Source organism: Platalea leucorodia (genome assembly GCF_965183815.1).
Source record: "Platalea leucorodia genome assembly, chromosome: 4".
NCBI lineage: Eukaryota > Metazoa > Chordata > Aves > Pelecaniformes > Threskiornithidae > Platalea > Platalea leucorodia.
The window spans coordinates 48651114-48672216 of record NC_138826.1 but is presented as its reverse complement, the minus strand read 5'-3'; the positions used below and the strand labels follow the sequence as shown (position 1 = coordinate 48672216).

Sequence of the window (21103 nt, the reverse complement as noted above, 5' to 3'; positions counted from 1 at the left end):
CAAACAGGGATGAAGCTCACTTTTCCACAAGCCCAGTGCCTTGACCTCCCTGTGACATTACCATTCCACACCTTTTTGGAAATGTGGCCAGGACAGTTACAAAGGCTACTCTTTCAGGATGCACTTGTTAAATGTATTGCCCTTGAGAGGCACATGCTGTCCTTTTTCAAGAGAGCTTAACTCTGAAATTACTTAGCTCATTTGAGCTTTGCTCTTTCTGTAACTCAGGTTGTCTGTGTGTCTAATAAAAAGAAAAAGACTTACCTAATATCTGTAAATTGCTTTGATATTTGGGTTAAAGGTGCTGGAAAAAAAATGCGGGATTAGTAAGAGAGGGCATTTCAAAGGCAGTAATAAGAGTCGGATAGCTAACTCCCCTTTGTGCCTTGTAAAATGTGTTCTGCAAATATTACCAATTCACACATTACTGTGGACATCCAAGGCGTGTGGAAAAAGTAACTGTGCATTTCCACAACTTCTTTTTGGTTTTTACTGTCCTGTTCTTATGAATACTGGGAAACAATGAATCAAATGTGTTTGTTTATAACAGTAAATGTCAATGAAGCTGTCTTGGTATAAACCAGGCTACCGTATGCCGTTAGGAGGTTCATCAGTGCAGAGAGAAAGGCAGCAGGTACTGGAAGTGTTATGTCTTAGTTTGATACAGCGCCTCCTGGGTACTGAGAGAAGTGCACGGGGTTCTGGATTTACTTTCGTCTTCTGCTTGCGCTTTCCTCCTGCTGCTGGCCGGTGAGAAGGCCCTTTGAAGCCACTTAACCTTGTCCTTGCAGCGGTGATTCAGTATGTCTGTGAGCATGAAATGTGACCCGAGGTTGGACTGTATCCTGCGTTCTTCGGGAGGGAGGAGAAGGACTTCAGGTCTCCCATCTATCCTCTAGTGCCTGTTTGCAGAGGCAGGCATCTGTGTGGCTATGTCTCAGAAGTGTTCCTCTTTTTATAAATATCTCATTCAATAAACAAAACGAGCAGCTGCAGTGTGGTTCGATTATCCGAGCTGTGGATCGCAGCAGGAAATGCTAGGAAGCGGCTGGTCTCGTTGCGGATCGCTGGTAAATGCGCCAGCGGTGCGAAGGTGCAAATGGGCAGCGAGGCTGCAGAATGGGCAGAGCGCGCTGCACCTCGCGGGAAGGCGAGGCACAGGGTCGGACGCTTCAGGTCAGGGAAGGAGTTGCGTAAGTTGAAAGCAGAATAATGTTTTGTAGCTCCACAGGTATGTCTTTCACCACGTCTCAATGAACATCCCTGTTTGTTAACTGAGAAAAACTAAATTCATGTGATCTCATGGATTGCTGTTGCCTGGACAGTGATGAGTAGAAAGAAACTGAGTGAACACAGTAAGGTGTTAAAAGGCTTTGTGGGAGACTGGAATATAAGATTGAACAATTTCTAGTTCAAAAGTACTGAGCTGAAAGCCACAGAGGCTGTACTTGCAGAAATAACAACATAATGCTGGTGGAGTGCACCAGGCTTGTCTTCCCACTCCATCTAAACCCAGAATGGTTAGTGTTGAGATGGATCATTTATTCTCCACATGCCGCCAGTCTTCTCTGCCATGACTGTCAGCAGTGGTGGCTATAGTATAGTGGTGGGACTCCAGATGTTGATGCGAAACTTCTGGTTCTGCGTGAGCTCCTGAGCAGCCAGCTGATAGCAACACCTTGTGCCAGAATGAGCTGGGCTTGCTTTGAAGTGGTGGCTGAGAGGTGCAAGACTTCCTAGGTGCTCCATGCCCCATTTCTTTTTCGACATGTCACCTTGTCTGCCTGAGGAGTTTTCTGCTTTGGTACATGTAGTTATTTACTCATGTTGTACAAACCTCTTCTTCCTTTCCTGGTGGTGAGGGTGCTAACGTTACGTTCTGCAGGTGCCTCCGTCAGCCTCAGTCTAGTTCCCTACTGCACAGCCGTGACAATGTTGTGGTTCGTAATGGGAGTAATTGCCTTTTCTTGCTCCAGCACCAAGTTTGTCTTTTCTATTTGCCAGACGTCAGGGTGGGGAGCTGCACATGCACTCTCCTGCAAATGCTCAGAAATGAAGGTAGCTCCTTTTGCTTCTGTATGTATGTGGATGTAAATCCATGCTGTTTGCACTGCCATCATTAAATGTCAGCAGCACGGTTTTGGGGAATAACATGCATTGCCTTCCAGGAAGCATATGCTAATGATTTTTTTTTTTTATACTTCTGTAAAATTGTGGCTATGTTTATTTACAAAGGGTATAATTTGTGCTGTGATTGGAGTACAGGCTTAGAATATGGAAGAATTTTCCCATCAGATCAGATGAAATTTCAGTCTTAAATTTCTTGGCAGACGTTTTCAGAAATAAAAACTGAAGTGACAATTATGAAACTAATGCAACATTCACAAATTGCCCTTTAACTCTATTTGACTGTCCTTGCGTAGCTGCTTTCTGTATGCTGACTTACTTATTTGGTTGCAAGTTAAACTACTTCAAAGGAAGTGCTAGTAACTAGCTTAGGCAAGAAAAAAAAAAGTACTACATTACTCGACGGTACATAGAGTAGTTTTTAGTTGTAGAGCGTTTTTTCTGCAGCAAAGTCAAAACTAATTGCTTAATCTCTTTTAAAATGCTATGAAGGAGTAAAGTGTTGAATACTTAATAAACGTGCTCAGATTATGACTGATTTGTTAGCATAAGATTAAGTGGTTTTGGCATTTTCTGTAAGGGTGCTCTTGCACGTATCATGGAGTTGCTGTCAGATTTTCACCAACATAAAACCCTCGGAGTCTCCCCACTTGTGTGTCACTTCCTTTTCCTCCCTTGGCAAATTTCTGAGAAGACCCTTGGAAACTTCATGGCCCTTTCGAAAATTAAACCCGTCACCCTAAAAGCCGTTCGGCCGCCGGCCGCAGCGCTGGGCAGCACGTCGCCCGAGCAGGGCTCGCCCGCAAGCGGGCAGGCTGTGGCTCCCTGGGCAGCCAGGTGCATCGCTAGCGCTGCTCGCCCCCGCCACGCGCGCACGCTTCCTTCCTTCCACCCACTTCCCCCTCCCCGGCCTTGGTTTCACACCTCTCTTCCAAAGTTCACGTTGTCCTCTCTCTTTCTCTCTTCCCCCCCTCCCCTCACCCCCGGCTTTCTTTTTAACAGCAGGAAAGAATTTCGTACACACCTCCAGTGAGCCCGGTACCAAATTACACTTCCTCGTCACCACTACATGTCCCAGTGCCTCGAGCGATCAGGATGGAGGAAGACACGATCAGACTGCCAGCACACCTGCGTGAGTGTCAGCACGGAGGCTTCTTACGTTCTTGGATTGAGGAGGGTGCGGGGTGGGGTGGGGTGAAGAGGTGTTTCTATTTTTATGGAAGACAGCAGGGAAGCCCCCTGCCTTTAGACTTTTTTTTTTTTTTTTAAAGCTCTAGCTGTTTGATTTTTCTAAACATTCTTTTCATCCAAAGGAAATTACTCTTAAATACAGTGCATTACATCCCCCATCCCCTGGATCCCCCCCAAGGATTTGACTTATTTCTCATGACAGGCACAAATGTGGAGGTTTTATTTTGACGGGAAGTGCTATGTTTCCTTCCACAGTATAGGAATTGCTTAGCGATGTGCTGCGACACAAGGTCAGAGTTTCACAAACTGTGGCAAGTGGAGTGCATTTGTGCTGTGGGTATTTTTCAGGTTGTTATGGGTCTCGATATTAAATACTCCTGGTGCCCAGGGTCTCTCCTACAGAGCGTGTGTGCTGACGAGAGGCAGTGGGAAAGGAGAAAGAATGAGCTTCGCTGTGCACAAAAGGATGCTGCAAAGGAGGAAGGGCATATCGCTGACATTGGAACAAAAACTGGAGCTGGGGGCAAGGCAAGAGCCAGGCGCTTCCTTGCTAAGATGATTTAGTGTTTGAGGAATAGGAAAGGCCAAGGGCTGTTGGCCAGCGAGAGGTGAGTTAGTGAGATAGGATGGGGACAAGGAAGAGTGGAATTTTCCTTTTTGGAGGGGAAGCAGTTCTGATGTAAATCCAGAGGTTTTAAGTAAACTTTTGTCAGGTGTTACATTCCTGGGGTACTTGAGCGACAACAAGCAACAGGGCCAGGAGCAAACATAACTTTGTGCGTTGCCATCTGACAAATGGGTTTGGGATTTCAGAGGGAGGAAAAAAAAGTCCATGTTTATCACAAGACATTCTCATTCCTGTCCTCAGCTGTCTTCCAGGCAGTCTCCTTTTCTGGATGCAAACTGTGCTCCCGGTGCTTCTGTAATCCCGTGCTTGCTCCCTTGCTGGCCACTGAGTTGCACTGCCCCAAGGTCACTGGTTGCCCACACTGCGTTCTGCACGGTCCTGTTTTTGCCTGCTGCTGCCTCTTGCTCTCTCCTGCCTGTGCTGTATCCCAGGTTGTACCTTTTCTGTGCTTTCTGACAGGAATGGGAGCTGGCGCTGCAGCATTTCTGACCGTCTGGATGCTGCCTGAGTATCCCCGAGCTCCCAGGCCCTGCTTGCCTCTGCGTGTGGCTGCGGGCCTGTTTCCACAGCCCAGGGAGGACTTGCTGCCACACTTACAGGGAATTTCTATGCTTTGCCCCAAACTTGGACGCAAAGCAACCAACACAGAAGCAGTTCTCCAGCAGTTCTTTTCCCCACTAGTTTTTAATGCCTGAGATCTTCCCCCCCGCCATTGCATTATGCTGTGGGAGCCACTGTCTGTCCTCTCCACAGCTAGGGTCACGGCTGGCTTTCCAGTTACTTATTGCGTTCCCTACTGGGTCTGACAGATGCAGAAGGCAGGAAGGCAGAGACCCATGATACTGAAAGGGGTGGGGCACTGCGTTCGCTGCCTGCTTCCTTCCCATCAGCTAGCCAGCGTGCCAGCTAGTGTGAAGCTTATAACGCTTCCTCTCAGTGAAGACTTTTTATCCAATATTTTTAGGTGTGATCCAACCTCTCGCCTTGATTTTTGTTTTGGTTTTTCTTTTCTTTTGATTGGCACACTTTTAAACTTGCAAGGAGGCTTCTTTCCCATTAGTATTTCCACACCAGTCTGACTTGTTGTAGTGTAAAAAAACAGACAATTAATCATTAAATGTCTGTGGAATAGTCTTCCACAAAGTTAGTGTCTCAGGTCATAAACAACATGGAGCACATTTATGTAGCCTTACTAGTTGTAGTCCCTGGCAGTATAGTATTTTGTAGCTCAGTGTGCAGTCAGTATTGACCCAAACACTGTCACCAACCAACTGACCCAAACACTGTTAGAACCACTGTTTAAAGTATATAGATTCATAGGTAGGCCAGAAGGGGCTATTATGAATTCCTAAAACTATCTCTGGTATAACTTGAGTTACAGAACTTCACTCGGTAACTCCTGTGTTTAGGTCCAGTAACTGAGCTAGAGCATGTTATGCAGAGAGATTTCTGCTCTTCATGTAAAGACTCCAGTGATGGGGAGGATATAAGGTCTCTAGATGTTCTTTCAATGCTTAATTATCCTCCTTATTTGCTTTTTTTTAAGTGCCCTATTTATAGTTTGAATTAGTCAAGCTTCAGTTTCCAACTATTAAATCTCATTATCTCCTTTCCTGCTAAATATTGTCAAAAGACTACTCCTGATATAGGTGCTTTTAGATAAAGTCACTTCTTAACCTTTTCTTGGCTAAAGTGGATAGGAACAGAGGTTCTTAAGGCTGTCAGTCTTCCTGTAAAGCTTCCAGATTTCATGAATCTGTTTTGTATCATCTCTGTGAACTGTTTTCCACTTCAGACAACCTTCTTAAAGTGAGGACAACAGAACTGAAGATGATACTTCAGGAGTAGTCTTCCTGAATAGAAATAACTAAGCGCCTTTTGGATCTTGGGTCATGAGGTTTACGAGGTATTAGCATGGGATTTTGCAATTCCTGCATGGACCCCTCTCTTTTTTTTTTTTTTTTTTTTTTTTTTTTTTTTTTTTAACAGATGTGTCTGAGAGACGGCTTTGGTCCTAAATCCAAACTGCCTTAGAAGTCAGGCGAAGTAGCTAATTTCTAGTTCAGGCTGTGGTTCTGCGTGTGAAGGTTGGGTTTAGAGCTGCAAAATCTGAGGGTTTTCTAGGTCTGAGATTTTGTTTGGTTCCAGCCTTATTGTTGTTTGTGTTGATTAGGTGAAGTGTAATAACTTCTCTCCACCCTCACTCATTCCATTGCCACAGGGAGGTATGGTCAGTTTCTCCAGTCATACACAGAGCCAATAGCTTGTCAGGCCTCCACTCCTTCTCTGTTTCCATGACATTCTGATGGCATTTACCAAAATAAAGGCAGAGTTCCGTCCTAACCCATATATCTTCATTTCTGCCAGCTTGCAAGTTCAAGAGCTATGCTACAGGTGCAGCTGAAAACAGCAGTTGGCCCAAGTGAAGGTAGAACTAGAGACAGATGTTTCAGATGGAGCATGAAGTGCACTCTCTGGATTCGGACAGTGTTTTATGCCTTCCTATTAAAAATTTCACTGTTTCTAATGTTTAAGAGCACTCTGAAGGCGCTAACAGCCAATAGTATCGGGACAATTAGTAGAGCAATTTCCTTTGGTGGAATAAATTATTTCTCACTGTTTGGTGAGCAAATGGGTCTCAGCTATGCTGAGCTGATTTGATCCAGAGACCGGAAAAAGGAGAAGTGCGAAGTCTAGAAGGGTGGAATGCAGATCCCTCTTTGCTACAAGCGTGCAGAGGAGGACTCCTTCTCTTTGGTCAACACAGCTAGAAATGTAAAGAAACCCCTTTTCCTGGGGGTGATGGGAAGGCACCTTCCCCTTCTCACACAGCCTTTCTTGTTTTAATTAGCTGCTTTCTTCCCAGCCTGCCCTATTCCTATAGTATAGAAGTCAACGTATTCAGTCTTAACTTTAAAGCTCGGGAGGGTGGGAATCGTTTTCTGGTCATACACACCCTTCTCTGCTGTACTTCTCTGTAAAGGACTTTTGACCCATACTTTTAAACATACTTGTTTGCCTAACATCTACTTCTTACTGAGTAACTGAGTATTGGGGGCATTGTAAACCAAGTATCAGAAGGGAGCTGGAGAACATGTTTTTTTCTGCTTTAGGTACATAGTCAGAAAGTACAGTGGTCTCTAGTTCTCTCTTTGTCCCTGGTGTGTATGCTATGGTAGCTTTGCAGCATATCTGATCTCCACTAGACTGCACTAATGTCAGATAGGAGAAGTGTAGGGAAAATGGAGATGTTTACCGAGGATTCACAAGAAGCAAGTTCAGCTCTCACACAAGGCTCTGCCCTTCGTGCCTTCTGTGACCTTGGACATCTTGTTTTAGTTTCCCTGCTGTAAAATGAAAAAAAACACAGGTGCAAAGACTCTTAAAAGTTGTGAAAATTAGTACAGTGACTGCCCAGATACTGTGATAATGAAAAATGTTGAGATAGGTGGAAGTCCTGAAACTATTTGTGTACCCCTTATCTCTGAGGAAACTTACTCCATATTACCACTGAGAGGAAGTTCTCCCCCTGCCCCCCCGTCTTATTTAAAAAAAAAAATAATTAAAGCCAGTCTTTTTGTCTTGTGTGGTACAATGTCATTAGTTACTCATTTTGCGCTATGGCCAATACCTTGTGGTAAAAAGTTCTTGGAACTGGAGAGAGGATGCAGTATTTAAGAGATGGATATGAGAACCCTTCCCTGTGTCTATTAATATGCTCTGAATCAGAGAGAAAATAGCTTTTTCCTTTTTTGTAACATGCAAGATGAAAATAAGGTGGTTTGCCTTCTACAACAGCAACTGTAAATATGTGCTAAAAGCTTTATGGTTTTCTTTGTCTCCTTCAACATAAACTTCTTCAACAAGAGACACAGAAATATCAGTGCCGAAATAGGACTTGTTGCATGCTCTGATCCTGTGCAGCAGCATTCCCCCTTGCACTTTTCTGTTGATTTGTACAGTCTGATTTTTATCTCTGAAGGGCATCTTCCCTTGGGAACGCGTGTGTGTTTGTTTAGGGAGATGGACCTCATGGGCAAAGATTTCACAGTGTTTTCTATTGATACAAGCATGAACAAGAATTCATTTCTTCCTCTGAACTAATTACTCTTTCTTTCTTTAGCGTTGGCATCCTTCATATGCCTGCAGCCCATTGTCATAGCAAGGCACACTGCACATGCTTTTCTGTACTTTTTTGTATACATGAAGCAATTATTCTTGGCAGCAGCTAATTTTTCTTGCTGTTGCTTTTTTCTGAACCCTGCATTGATGCTCAGAGTAAAATGACACACTCTAGATGTCAGGATACATGCATCACCTCACAGCAGAGAACTTTTACACTGGGACTGCAGTGGTGTTGTCTTGACTGTAGTCACTTTTTGGAGAGTTGTGGTGGTGGAGAAAGCTAAGGACCTATTTGTAAAATCGCTTGAGTACTTTTTGTTTCAAACGTAGGCTTGGGTTCTGGTCTTTGGTTTTCCAGTGTGCGATGTGTTCTGGTCTTTGGTTTTCCAGTGTGTGATTCTGATGAACTTCAGAGTATCCAGACCTGGTCGCATACAGCTAGTGAGATCACATTTTTTTATTTCAGTATTTCTGTGTCCCTTGTAATTACTGTCTGTTCTACTGCTTTCATTAAGGGGGGCAGAAGGGAAATTTTATTTAGTTTTCTGCAATTATTATATTAAAGGCTTTAAGTTTTTAGTGAGTGTTTCACAGGAATCTTTCTGCATGCCTATTTATATTGGTACTTGGTACTCTGATTTGGTGGGGACCAGTCCAGTGGCTCTGTATTGGTTCAACATCTTTGTGACCCTAGCTGTACCACATTCTGCCAAAAAGCCCTCTGTATAACCCCTAAGTGTGGACATGAGTAATAGGGCAGGCCAGGCAGCTGGGCTCTCAGTTGGGTAGGTTCTTTAAATTAAGACATTTGTCAGACCTGAAAGCAGGTATTATGAGTTTCTTTCTCCTGATCACCTATTGTTGCTTATATGCATCATTTGTGTTTTCAGGGCACCTTTTTTTTTTTTTTTTTTTTTTTTTTTTAAGGAATGCAGGAAACAATTAAGTGGAGGAGGAAACAACAACACTGTCAGGGTTGCCAAGGATCCATTTTTTTTTCTGTATAGTGTCTATTAATTATGCTGCTCCTTTTATTAATCCTTTGGCACCTGTTAATTATTCTACAATTTTGGCTAGCAGCTGGAAAGCCACTTCGAAGCATTAAGCATATTGTTATTTAGTTACTAGAATATTAAATGCATTGAACTGAAAGTATGTAGTGAGACAGGAAAAAAAGCCCTTCACCCTAAGCCACATTTAGAGCAGCAAGCAATAAAAATATTTGCTTTGGAAGGATCTTTGTGGAACAAAACTGACTGACGCACATACAGGGAAAATAAAATAAAAGCTGCATAAGACAAAGGGACTGTGAGAGGTGGCCAGAATGTCAATTTAATGACTCTGAGACTAGTCCCAGTCCCACTGAAATGAGTGCTTAAATTCCCACTGATTTTACTGGGGTCTGGACTGGCTTCTTTCTCCGATGATTTGCTTCTTCCAGCCCCCTCTTTGCTCTTCTCTGACATTATGGCCACTTAAGCTTCATTCCTCCCTCTTACTCTCCTTTGTATGCTTGCCTTTCCTCCTAATCTGCTTTTCACCTTTGTACTTCATTCTCCCTCTGGGTCCTTTCCCAACCAATCCCAACCCACTACAAAAAAAAAAAAAAATATTGGGCCAGGACAGTGGCCTTACTTGCTACCACCTGACTCCTTGCAGTATTTAATCTTCTTGATGTTGCATCTTCTTCCACGATGGGCTTTTCTTGCACGTTTACATTGTGAGCTATGCAGGGCAGGGTCCATCTGCTTCCTCTGTTCAGCAGTGCCTCCAGGTCTTTCAATTCATAACTCGTAATAATCTACGGACAGCCTGGCTGGACTGTGGAAATCCTGGCCAGCCGTCCTGCCAGCCTCGGTGACCATTACTTCGGTCAGCCCTAGTGAAGTGACCGGGCCTGGCTCCTTGATGATTGTGAGTTACATCCAGTTGTTAGGTGAGGCAAACAGGATGAAAATCACGAGCAAGGGAGATGACGGTTATGCCTGCCTCCTACCTAAGGTGGCCTCTTCCACAGGCAGCCTCAGCTGCTCCTCTGAATTTAACTTACCTACTCCAGCCTGCCTCCTGGGTGTTTCTTACAGCTTCGAAGCGATCATACAGGCGGGTAATTTGGATAGGTGGGAAGCCCAGTCTCAGGTTCGCTCTTGGACCATGACTGGGCACAGTATAGATGCAGCTATTTTACTAGAAAGAGCTTTATCCAGAGTATGTTGGACTGGCAAAAATGAAACCTCATTATTGATCTGGCTGGGAAAGTTGGGGGTTTTGGACCAGGAAGATCCTGCTTTACATTTTCTGGCATGGTCTTTGTTCATCACCTGTGGGGAAATTGAGCCCCTTGTCACTAGGTTTGCATCGGGGTGACTCAGAGCCAATTTAGCTGTCACCCTCGATGTAAACAGCTGGTGAGTTGAACCCTAAATCTGTTAGCTCCTTACTGCTGCCTGGTGACTGTGGCAGAGGCATCCAGGTCAAGCGTGAAAAAACTTGTCGTAAAGGGCCGGTCCTGTGAGCTGCCTTCTGCTTCTTGAGAGAGTAATTTAGAGTTGTGTGATTTTTTTTTTTTTTTTTTTTTTTTTTTTAAAAATGTACCTGGTTGTTACCCAGACAGAGTTAACACAGCAGTTTCCTGCACCGACAGTCCTCAGTGGAAGTGTGTGGAAGGACGAGATCCTTCCTGCCCCGGTGGGAACTTGCAAAGCAGTCCTGAGGTGGGAGAGCGAGAGACCTGTGCTTCAGGGTACGGAGAGCCTGCAGTGTGAGAGTCCCAGTGGTGCTGAGGCAGTCTTTTACCCTCCTGGAAAGCTTCACTTCAAGGTTTTAAATCCTTGAAATGCAGACTCACCTCTGTGCAGAGAGGAAAGTGAGCCATGTCACTTTAATCTGGGATTCAAGCCCGATCCCTTGTGGAATTCCCCTGGAAAGTGTGGGGAGGAATAAGAAGCAAAAGCAGCAGGACATTTATGGTATTGCTGGGTTTGAAGCATTTTTAGCTTTGTCTTAAAGGGACGCTGTCAATATCAGTGAACCTAAAATTAGCTTGCTTTTCTCTTTCCATCCCAAATGTCTGTTTGATTTTTCATTTGCATTTTGTTATAAATGCTTCCATGTTGGTTTTTTTTTTTTTTTTTGTTTTGTGTTTTTTTTTGTTTTTAAGAAATAAAACTAAAGAACCCAGTGTTCGTAAATAGCCTACAATTAAAGAAAACACAGAAGAGAAACTGTGTGTAAGCCATGACTAACAACTCCACAATAACAAACCATTGTGTGGTGAGCGCCTTGCAACAAAACATAAGTGCGGTAGAAAACCCTGCGGAAACAGCATAGCATGCATGCAATGTCCACTCCTCTAATGAAAAACAGAGCTGAGCCTGTGAATATTGAAGAGAGCACCACTGTCCAGCATTTAGAGGAGCATGTAGTGTGGGAGGAGAAACCTGCTTCAGCTCTAAGGTACCAGGGATTAATGTAATAGGCCACGTGTATACACACACAGAGAGAAAACAATTACGTTGTGTGCTTTATCAGAGGCTGGATTTCCTTCTGCTGTACTTGTATGTCTTCACTCCCCTATGCTAGCACTCCTTGTGATACTTACCAAATACAGCCTGACAGAATCTCCATTAAGCAGGGTTTTACATCCATTTTACAACTCCCCATTTTACTGTTGGAGGAAGACTAAATGATTCGTAAGTTGTTTGAAGAAATTTTTGTTAAAATGGTTCTGTCCAGATTTGGAGGCCCAATCCAACACCTCAGCCAAGAGCCTCGTCTTGAGATCATTTTCTAAAGATACTTGGGAGGGGGAAGCACTTGTGCATCAGCCGTTCCACTGTCATGGGTGCTGTGTGCTGTCTGTCTTTTATGAAATGAATAAGTTTGAATGTGTTCACTCCTCATGTAAACTTTGTCAGGGAGGACTAGCACACTGCTATTAATGTAGCAGTGATGTTTGTTCAAGAACTTATGAGTTATTTATATATTTAATAAGCATATGGTTGGTGATGTTGTGAGCTAGTACAGTCACCATCGATGGGCTTTCTAGAGTCAAAGCATTGGGATACTTGCGCAGCTCCAAATCATTGTTTATGAGTCTTTATGCATAAAAATCATACCCTGCCCTAAGCACCCTGCTTTATTTACTGAATATGCCTGTCTGGTTTTGATGTCCATATACTTTTGTATCCCACTGAAAAAAGTGTCCATTCTGCACTGGCAGCAGGGTTAAGTAGTTCTATGGCAATTATACAGACCAGAAAATGAAAATGTTAAATTACACCATGACAAGTTAAAATTAAATTAATGTCTCTAATGGTTAACCAACATATCCTTCCTGCCTTTGGAGTCCACAGGCATAGTATGGGGTGTTCTGCAATCAGTGGAGAGGTAGGATGAGGGACTCCTGTGGCAAAATCCTCAGTGTTAGAGGGGTTGATTTAGGGACAGTACAAGTCTTCCTATTTGAGTTTTCTTTGAGTGGATCCTTGTCGCTGGAGATTCACTGTCCAAGTCCCAGAGTTACTTGTAGCACTGGCTCACATGTGCTGCAAAAAACTGGACCCATCTCTTGCAGGCAAGCAATAACCTACCCATGTCCTACATGGGCTTTGCCCTGTCATGGTGCTGTGACATGCAGAAAGGATGGTATCCCAATATGGGCTTTTGGCATCACATACTCCCTTCTCAAAGGAAGAGTAGTAGTTTCACTGACTTTTGGACTGTGCACCCCTGGGCATGCCCTGGGGGTGGAGAAGGAAGCAGTGAATTGGGCGACAGGAGTTCAGTTGGGAGGGTCTGACAACTCTACTGACCACAGCGAAGACCTGGTCTGAACAACCTGGTTGTAGTCAGCGCCGTGAGAGTCAGCTCTTTGCCAGAGTGGTAAATTTTGCAAATGCTTTCTGGTAAGGATAAGCTCTAGGAACATGCTCATTTCAGAGGAAAATATTATAATGCTCGTTATGAAATTGTATTATCTCAGCATCCTGCAGAAAAGGTTTATTTTCTTAACTTATTAATATGTTCTCAGCATTCTCCTTCTTTCAGTTCTCCAGAAACATTTTTTTTATGTTTCCCTCAGGTGTCTTAAAGCTTCTTGTTTGCAGAACAAACCTCCCGAAGGGGCTGTGACCTGGTCAGAGCACTGACATTTTATTTTAAACCCACCAGCAGCAAAAAAACACAGAATATTTTTGAAGGGAAATTTCCTTTTTGGGTTTTTGTATCCCTGAAAGAATTTCCGATGTAGGCAGACAGTAATTCCCAGCTACATACTTCCTGATAAGGAAACAGCTCCAATAAATGCAGCTATAAATAGCTACCTTTTTATTTTTTAAAAATGTAGGGAGATTTGTTTAGCCTTTCTTTCAGACTGTTGAAAGAAAGGGACAGTGTAGGATAAGAGTCTTAAGTTTGGCACCCATTGGCTCTCCAGATCCACAAATTAAGATTTTAATCTGCATCTGTACATTTAATTACATAAAGTTTAGATGTTTGTTCATTTCTGCTTATCCTCACAACACAATAAAAGAAGAAAACACCTCCTTTTTATATGGTAAACATAAATTGCATTTTGCCTTCCTCATGAGGGAAAAGTATTACCTGCTTTAAGCAGAATTCATAACGCTTTTGCTGCGTGCCTATATTTTAGTGCTTCTCTTTCTATATATAGTTTGTTAAGGTGCCTTGTCATCTCAGAATAAGTAGCATGATCTTCAACTGCATTTTTCCACATTTACTGTGGATGTGCTGTAGCAAATTCATAGTTGGACATAAATTCCCTTTCTTCTAAAAGTAACTTGCTGGGGCAATTCTGTGCAGTTAGTTTATAAACTTTCTGAATTTTCTGCATTATCTCCCCCCTTTTTATGGTTCTGTTTCATGTATTTTTAATTTAATGCCTTTCACTTTGGACTTCTGCTAAAATTTTCCTTTGCCAGTCCTGCTTTTCTTTGTTCTTTTAACAACGACAAACACACAGCACCTTCAGAAAAACAAATAACCATTTACCTACAGAAAAGTTTATAAAGGTGAATAAATTTGGTGCAAGAGTTAGTGTGAAGACGACGTTGCACGTTAGATTTCAGGCCAGCTGTACCTGGCATTCAGATTACAATAGAAAATACATACGCGGCCACTAGCTTGATTGTTTTATAGAGGATGAGCCTGCTTGGTACATCACCTTGATCAGCACTTGGGCCTTCGTTTCTGTCCTACAGCAGGGAAGGGTCTGTGGGCCTGCTTGCAGGCCGTCATGTCCTGCGTGGCTGATGGGCAGGTGTCTCCAGCCAAATCCCGAGGCATGTCTGCAAACAGGCCTCTTCACAGGGGGTGTCAGTGGCTGGGGCATCCTCTTTTCTCACTTGTTCATGTCGTGAGCGCTCTCCCTGGTTTTCCTGGGGAGCGGGGCGAGGTGCCCATGGTGGGCTCCCTGCTGTGCACGGCACCAGTTGCACCACAGGCAAAGCCCATGGAAGGGCGAGGGTGCAACTTCCTCGGTGCTGGGAGTCAGTGGAGAGTTGAGGCCCAGCACAGCGGAGAGGAGGTCGAGTAACCTCCCTTTCCCTCCTCCTCCTCCTCCTTTCTCCTTCCAGCGATTTCACAGGATCTTATGACTTGTGGCCAAATCCTACCCGCGAGGGCACTCAGCTGCCGTGGGCCCCTCCTCTTGGCCCGCTGGTTGTGCTCCCAGCTGGCCCAGAGCCGAACAGATTGCACAAGGGTGCAGCTGGTGGAAGATCCCTCCTTGCCCTTTTCGCTCGTTGCTCGCTGAAATGCCACGGCAGGGCTCAGCGCGCACCCCTCCTGAAACGTCGGTTGCGTAGCCCCTGAGCACATCGCTTGTACTCCATTTTCCTTTGTAGGTATCTGAAGGGATTTTACCTTCTCCCTCCTGTGCTCCTCTCTTGGCTGCACCGGGAAGGTTGATCTGCGTGTGCAGGCCTTGCCACACCTCCTCAACAGGCCTGTGGAACATGCACAATTAATACGGTATTAATTAATTATGGGGAGAAGTTGCTGCTGGCACAAGAACCAAGGCTTGCAGCTTATAAAGTGAATGCTTTGATGCTGAGCTTTAAAGAACGTTTCCATCAACTCCAGCCAGCAGAGAGATTCTGTGATATTTAAACCCTCCCTCCGTACAGCCTCCAGAGCTCACGGTTCTGCCACCCTGGGCACTAACAACAAAAATAGTGGTGGCAAAGGGGGATTCAGAAAGCGCAACTGGGGATCGACCCTCATGAGTAAAGTAGCACAAATCCTAGGTGGAAATGTTGGGGCTGAACCAGAAATGGTTTGTCGAGCCAGCTTAATAGATGCTTGCAGTGTGAAAAATGAGTGACCTTCTGGACCCGCTGAAATGAATAGGAGTTGTCTCACTGACTTCAGCAGCTGCCATGGTTTTATCCAGAGTGTGTGTGTGTGAGTAAATGTGTAGGTTTGTGCTGTGCTTCTACTTATTTGGCCAGTGTTTGGGGGAAGAGAGATGAAGGAACGACTGTGCCTCTTTGGTTTTTTGCAATACTGAGAATTTCTCCCTTTCTACTTCCTCCTTCTCGGTAGTGCAGAAGGAAGTAGCTCCGGTCCCTGCCGGTCCACAAACCAGTTACTCATTTCAGTTCTGCCGCTTGAGTGGGTCCTCGTGTATTTCCTAGTGGGGGAAATCTCCTTTTATGTATGCAAGTTCCTCCTTCCTATTCTCTCTTTCGTTCTGATTTCTTCCAAGCAATCTGTCTCCTTCAGTTTTTAACCTCCTTGCTAGCTTTCGCTTCCTCTCCATGCTTCAGTGAAGGCATTTTGTCAGAAAAACCCCTCTGTACACAGATACTTCTTTGTTCCTCTTTTTTTTTTTTTTTTTTTTTTCTTTTTTCTGTGTCATACTTCTTTGTACCTCGCTTCCTTGGAAACTTCCTTAGTAGTCTTATTACCTCTGGGCTTTTAGCTGCATTACTCTGGGTAGTCATTACTGTGTTGCTGGGTGTGTAGTCGTTTAAGGTACCTTGATCTTTTTATTAGACGTATTTTTTTTTTTACTGCTCTTTAAGTACTAATAGGCAGTGGTGACAAATATTGTTATTAAATACACGAGGCTTGTTTCATCACTGCTCTACAGCTTGCTTGGTGGTTTTCACTTGTTGAAAGTGAGCGCAACCAAATCACAGGAGTCACTCTCTACTTCCACTTTGTGCTGTTCTCAGGGATGCAATGCATGGTGTGGGGTAATGGTGAATGGGTCGCATGTAGTAGAAGTTGTTCAAGATTTGGTGCAGGATTGAAGCCTTGGAGCTCAGCGAAATAGGAACAAGGGATAGCACTCAATGTCTGTAAGAGCTGGAACATTTACAGTCCTCCAATTTTTACACCCCCTCTCAGTTTTAAAATGACGCAGAATGAAAAGTAAGCGGAGGGACTGGGAGTTGACAGCAAAAGTAACAGTGGCAGCGAGAGGAGCTGTGTTTGTGATGGGCAGACCTGAAGCAGCTGGGCCGTTAAAGGAGTCAATATTTGCTGTTGGCCTCCTGCCACACCATTATCAGTGTGTGCAGTAACGATGGCTGAATCTCAGAAAGTTTGGCGGCTGATTCAGTTCAACAGAACACCCAGAAGTAAATCCAGATGTCTTTCAAATTGCTTGGATATGCAGTGTTGTGGTGAGTTCTCCATAATTACGATTGTATTGTGAGAGTTCTGGGAGAATCCAGCTAGTCCAGAGTAACCCTGAGAGCACAGCTTCTCACCCACGGGCTTTCTGGTGCTCCATCATTTGCAGTGAGAACATGTGTGCACAAAAAAAACACTTGAACTCAGAAAAGAGTTAACAATTAAAATTAATTTCAAAGCTGAGACATTTCAGATGTTTTTTTTAAATCTAACACAAGTCATGTATCTCTGTGTACATGTACATATTTAGCTCTTGCAGAAAGGAGGCTTGCTCAAGGTTTATGCACTTAGGTTTTATGCACAGAGACTGTTACTCTTCCTTTTTCTCTTGAAGCTAATTAACACTTACAACGTGTTACAACCATTTCTTTTAGGCAAAGTTGTAAAATTACTGCCTATGATCAGTAATAACTGCCTATGATCAGTATGCCCAGTAGGCTCGCAATGCTGTCCTCCCCACATCTCTGCTGTGTCAAGCAGGCACCAGAGGGTTAGCCTGTGTTTGAGACTAGAGGCCCAGGTTTGAACGGGTCTTTCAGTCTGTTTTTGCCGGATCGAGTGTGCAGAGTCAGCAGTATTGTATATGGTTTGAAATCTCTAACTTGGCTTAAAATTGTAGGTAGGGCTCAATCAGCTGCATTTAATGCTTTCTTACGTAGTGCACTCCATGGGCCACTTTGTGAAGACTACTAATGTGAAGGCTAATCCACAAACAGTCTTGGCACCACTTTGGAAATTTAAACAATCAGAGTGATATAACTCTTGTGAATGAAGGTAGCTCACACTGATAATTTTATCCTGAAATGACGGGGCCCCTACTCTGAAACATTTTCACAGTACAATTTTATAAGTTGATGTAACATGAACAATGTAAAGGCTGTAAAAATACAGTTAGTGATACAAAACCTGTCTCTTAACCAGCTCTAAATTACACATATGCTTTGTATAATTTAAGCCACACCTTAATAGATCCTGACAACTGGAAGAGCAGGGACATCATCTTTCTCTGTATGAATAAAATGCCCAGCATGCCTTTAGCACTTGAAGTTGGGGTCATCTACTAAATTAACTGTTCCCAGTGTCACTCAGAATTGGGATAAAAGTAAATTATTCTTGTTTTAATAATATTTTCTCAATTCTTCTTGAGAGACACCAACTCATTCATATGGGACCACAGTACAGGGAAATCTCATCCAGAAGGATGTTGTGGTTGTTCAGCAGAAAACAATTATTGATGTGAGTAGCTCATGAATTTTTCATGTGGTTTTACAGTAAAGCCTGTGAATGTCCCTTGACTGTAGAGTTAAGCAAAGATATTTGTCAAAAATCAGTCACCAGTCTCAAATTTGTTCAGCAACTCTGCATTGATTTCATGATTTTGCACCAAAATTGTTATGAAATTGAAGTTCTAACACAGTCTTGTTGAAGCTCGTGAACGTCTAGAGAGGCTTCTTAACACCTTGAGTTTGTTCAAACTCAGTCCCACTCAGGTGTGGTGGTCTCATCCACACAATCATTTTTCATATGACGGGGGCCTAGCCAGAACAGACTACTTCCCCAGTTTTCCCATTCCCAGGAGCCAGGGGATGGGACTCTGCAGTTTGAGGAAAAGATGCTTTTGTAAGTGAATGGGTTGGCAGGGAGAATGTTATCATGTGGCTATGAAATCATACTTGGTATGGAGAAGGTGAACAGGCAATGATTATTCACAGTTCCTTACAGAACAGCAAATCCAGAGATCCAAGATAAATCATTGGGCAACATGTCTAAAAGAAACAAGAATGAGGATGCATCACTACATGAAAGAAGTCATTGCAGGAAGATGTTTAAGGGCTGAAAGTGTAAACAGGTCTCTCAAAGGAACCAGATAAACCTGTGGAGAGAGGGACAGGCCATTTGGTCAGTATGGAAACAGTGGTCTGGATGCAACCACAGCTCATGACATCCTTAAACCACAGATTACCAGAGACTGAAATAAGCAATATAGACAAGATTGCTTAATGTTTCCTTATTCCCTATACTTTTTGCTTATGCAGCCACTACTGAAGACATTTGGCTAGATGGGTCGGCGATCTTTTCTAGTATGGCATTTTTTGTATTTTACCCCATCTTGTAATCATCTCTAGTGACTTGACAGTAGTGTGGATGCCATCCAAGCAGATACATATTCAGTACGTATATGCTATGCCAGAGGGTTCTTTTAGGTGATAACTAAGTCATCAGCTAGAGGCCACGGATAAAAGTTAAGTGGGGGGATTTGCCTTTAAGCAATTCTGACAAAAGTCTCTTTACACAACAGCTGACTGAATCACTGAATGTAATGCCAAGGGCAGCAACAGAAAAAAAAGTCATGTAAATTAGCTGGCGAGAGAACAGGGCAAAGCTATCTGGTGAAGGAGGGAATGGGAGAGGAGGGCAGGCAGGCACCTGCTGGAGCTTCAGCTTCAAGGACCAGATCTCCCCCATCAAGTGTTTGAAAAACAAATTTTGAAGTTGAGACTGAGGGGGAAACGTGGAGAGTCTCTCTCCCTAGCGTACAGGCCTCCAAAGGGTTGTGATTACCCCCGTATGCGATTCTGTTATCCCTAGCCCTTGTTTCTCCCGCATGCCCGCAAAGGGTTGCGTTCATTTTCCTGTTGTTGTCCAGTCCAAGATCCAGTTCGGCGCGTGCCCCTTCTTATGGCTTTGTCTCATCCATATAATGTGTAACACAAATTTCAGTTCTGCTTCCTCTGTTGCCTCAAACAACAGTTTGGGTTTCTGGGTGTAGTCATTAAAAAAAGTTATTATTCAGTATTACTTGTGATTTGAAACGGTAGATTAAAAACTTACTGGAAGTCTGGCAGTGCTTCTGATCTGTGTCCCCTTTGCTAAGGTGCTTCATAAAATACCGTATGTTGTTATTCACTCTGGCCTGGATGTTCTTGGCTGTCTCCCACTTAATGATTCACAAGATGTCTGTGAGATTCATTTTTGTAAATGTGGTTCCCCCTCTTCCCTCTGTATATTCTCCCCTCCTTTATTGTGAGTCTTCACTGCAGAAGTTCATTAAACAAAACCCATAGTATGTGTAAGGGACAGAGTGCAGTCCCCGGCGTGCCATCGGAAGAGATCTAAGATATGGTGCAAATTTTCCCCCTGATTTCCAAGTAGCGGATTAGAGTAGTTTGGGAAGCTTTTTTCTACAGCTCCCCCTCCTCTTCCCCTGCTCTTTCTCATCTCCCTATGTGTGTCCTGTGTCTCTCTCCTGAAGAGAGAGATTTTTTGCTAGTAAAAGCTCAGCAACTCGTCTCCTCTGAATGCTCCTGGCTGTCTTTGGGGAGGGGGGAGCAGGAGAAAAGCCGGGTGCGGTGGGGTCTCTGCACGCCTGTGCGAGGGCAGAGCCGCTGATCCCGGCACGCCAGCTGCAGTAAGCAAGCAGGGGTGTTTGCGGGGCTTGCATGCCAGAGTCTCTTCAAACAGCTCTGCTCAAAGGCATGAGCTGGGCTCACTTCTGAGGGAAATTTCCTTTTTGGGGAAGTTGCTGCAAAGGAATTTCCTGTGTGGGCAGACAGAGCTTCCTGACTTGAAGGCTTCTTGGAAGGGAAACCGTTTCATAATGAAATGATAAATTAAAGACATACCAGCCTGGTTCGCTTCAAAACAGCTATTGAGAGAGCTCAGGCAGTGCACCATTATACTCCCGTGCAGAATAAAAAGAAATTGCATCCTGACAGGATTCTCCTTAGTGGAGCATATCCTTCCCCCCAGCCTTCCTCCCTGTACATCTCACTTTCCTACCCTCCCTCCCCCTTTCTCCCTCCCCTGCTATTTGCTGCCCTCTCATCTACCTTTTGCAGCCCCCTCTAACCAAGAGGCAAAGGAGCGTAATGTTGGAGATGGTTTGCTAAATGTACTGCTTTCCCCATGCAGCAGGCAGCTCTGGTTTAAGCCCTGCTTTGCTGGCCGGCACAGCGAGGGCCCCGGATGTAAGGTGTAGAAACGGCACGTGGCTGCCATGAAAACTGGGTGCCGTGGCTGCCGACGTGGTTGTCGCAAGGAGAAATTAGGGGTATTAACAGAGTTTAAGTCAGTGCCTATAATAAGGAATGTCTTGGTGTGGTCATGAAAATAGCTGGGAGGAAGGGTTGCAGATATTTATTTCCTGTTAAATAAGAGGAAAAAAGGACCTTTGCTCCATCCCAGCCAAGACACAATGGAGGGAGGGCATCCCCAGAGAGCTCAGGCTGGTACAGCTGAGTTTTCAATAGGCACAAACCGGGTCGTATTATTTCCCTGCTCTGCACCATCCTAATCTGTTGAAAAGTGAGGGCGAGTGCTTTTGGATTTCTCTGCCCTAAGGTATGCCTATAGCTGTGAGCTCAGGTG

The 21103-nt window shown here is 44.1% G+C and overlaps 1 protein-coding gene across 8 annotated transcripts in view; it reads left to right on the top strand.

The window, feature by feature from the left end:
* The window catches only part of ETV6 (ETS variant transcription factor 6), a 145688-nt gene that overhangs the window by 44391 nt on the left and 80194 nt on the right, over positions 1 to 21103 (top strand). For 3 of the 8 annotated variants that reach the window (XM_082309571.1, XM_082309568.1, XM_082309570.1), the window contains exon 2: positions 3130 to 3259. The exons of 1 other annotated variant lie outside the window; for it this stretch is intronic. In XM_082309571.1, coding sequence (XP_082165697.1) covers positions 3130 to 3259 — 130 coding nt within the window. Of the gene's footprint in view, positions 1 to 3129; positions 3260 to 21103 lie in introns of those variants that run through there. 4 more of the 8 variants (XM_082309569.1, XM_082309572.1, XM_082309575.1 and 1 more) reach the window with 4 other exon arrangements.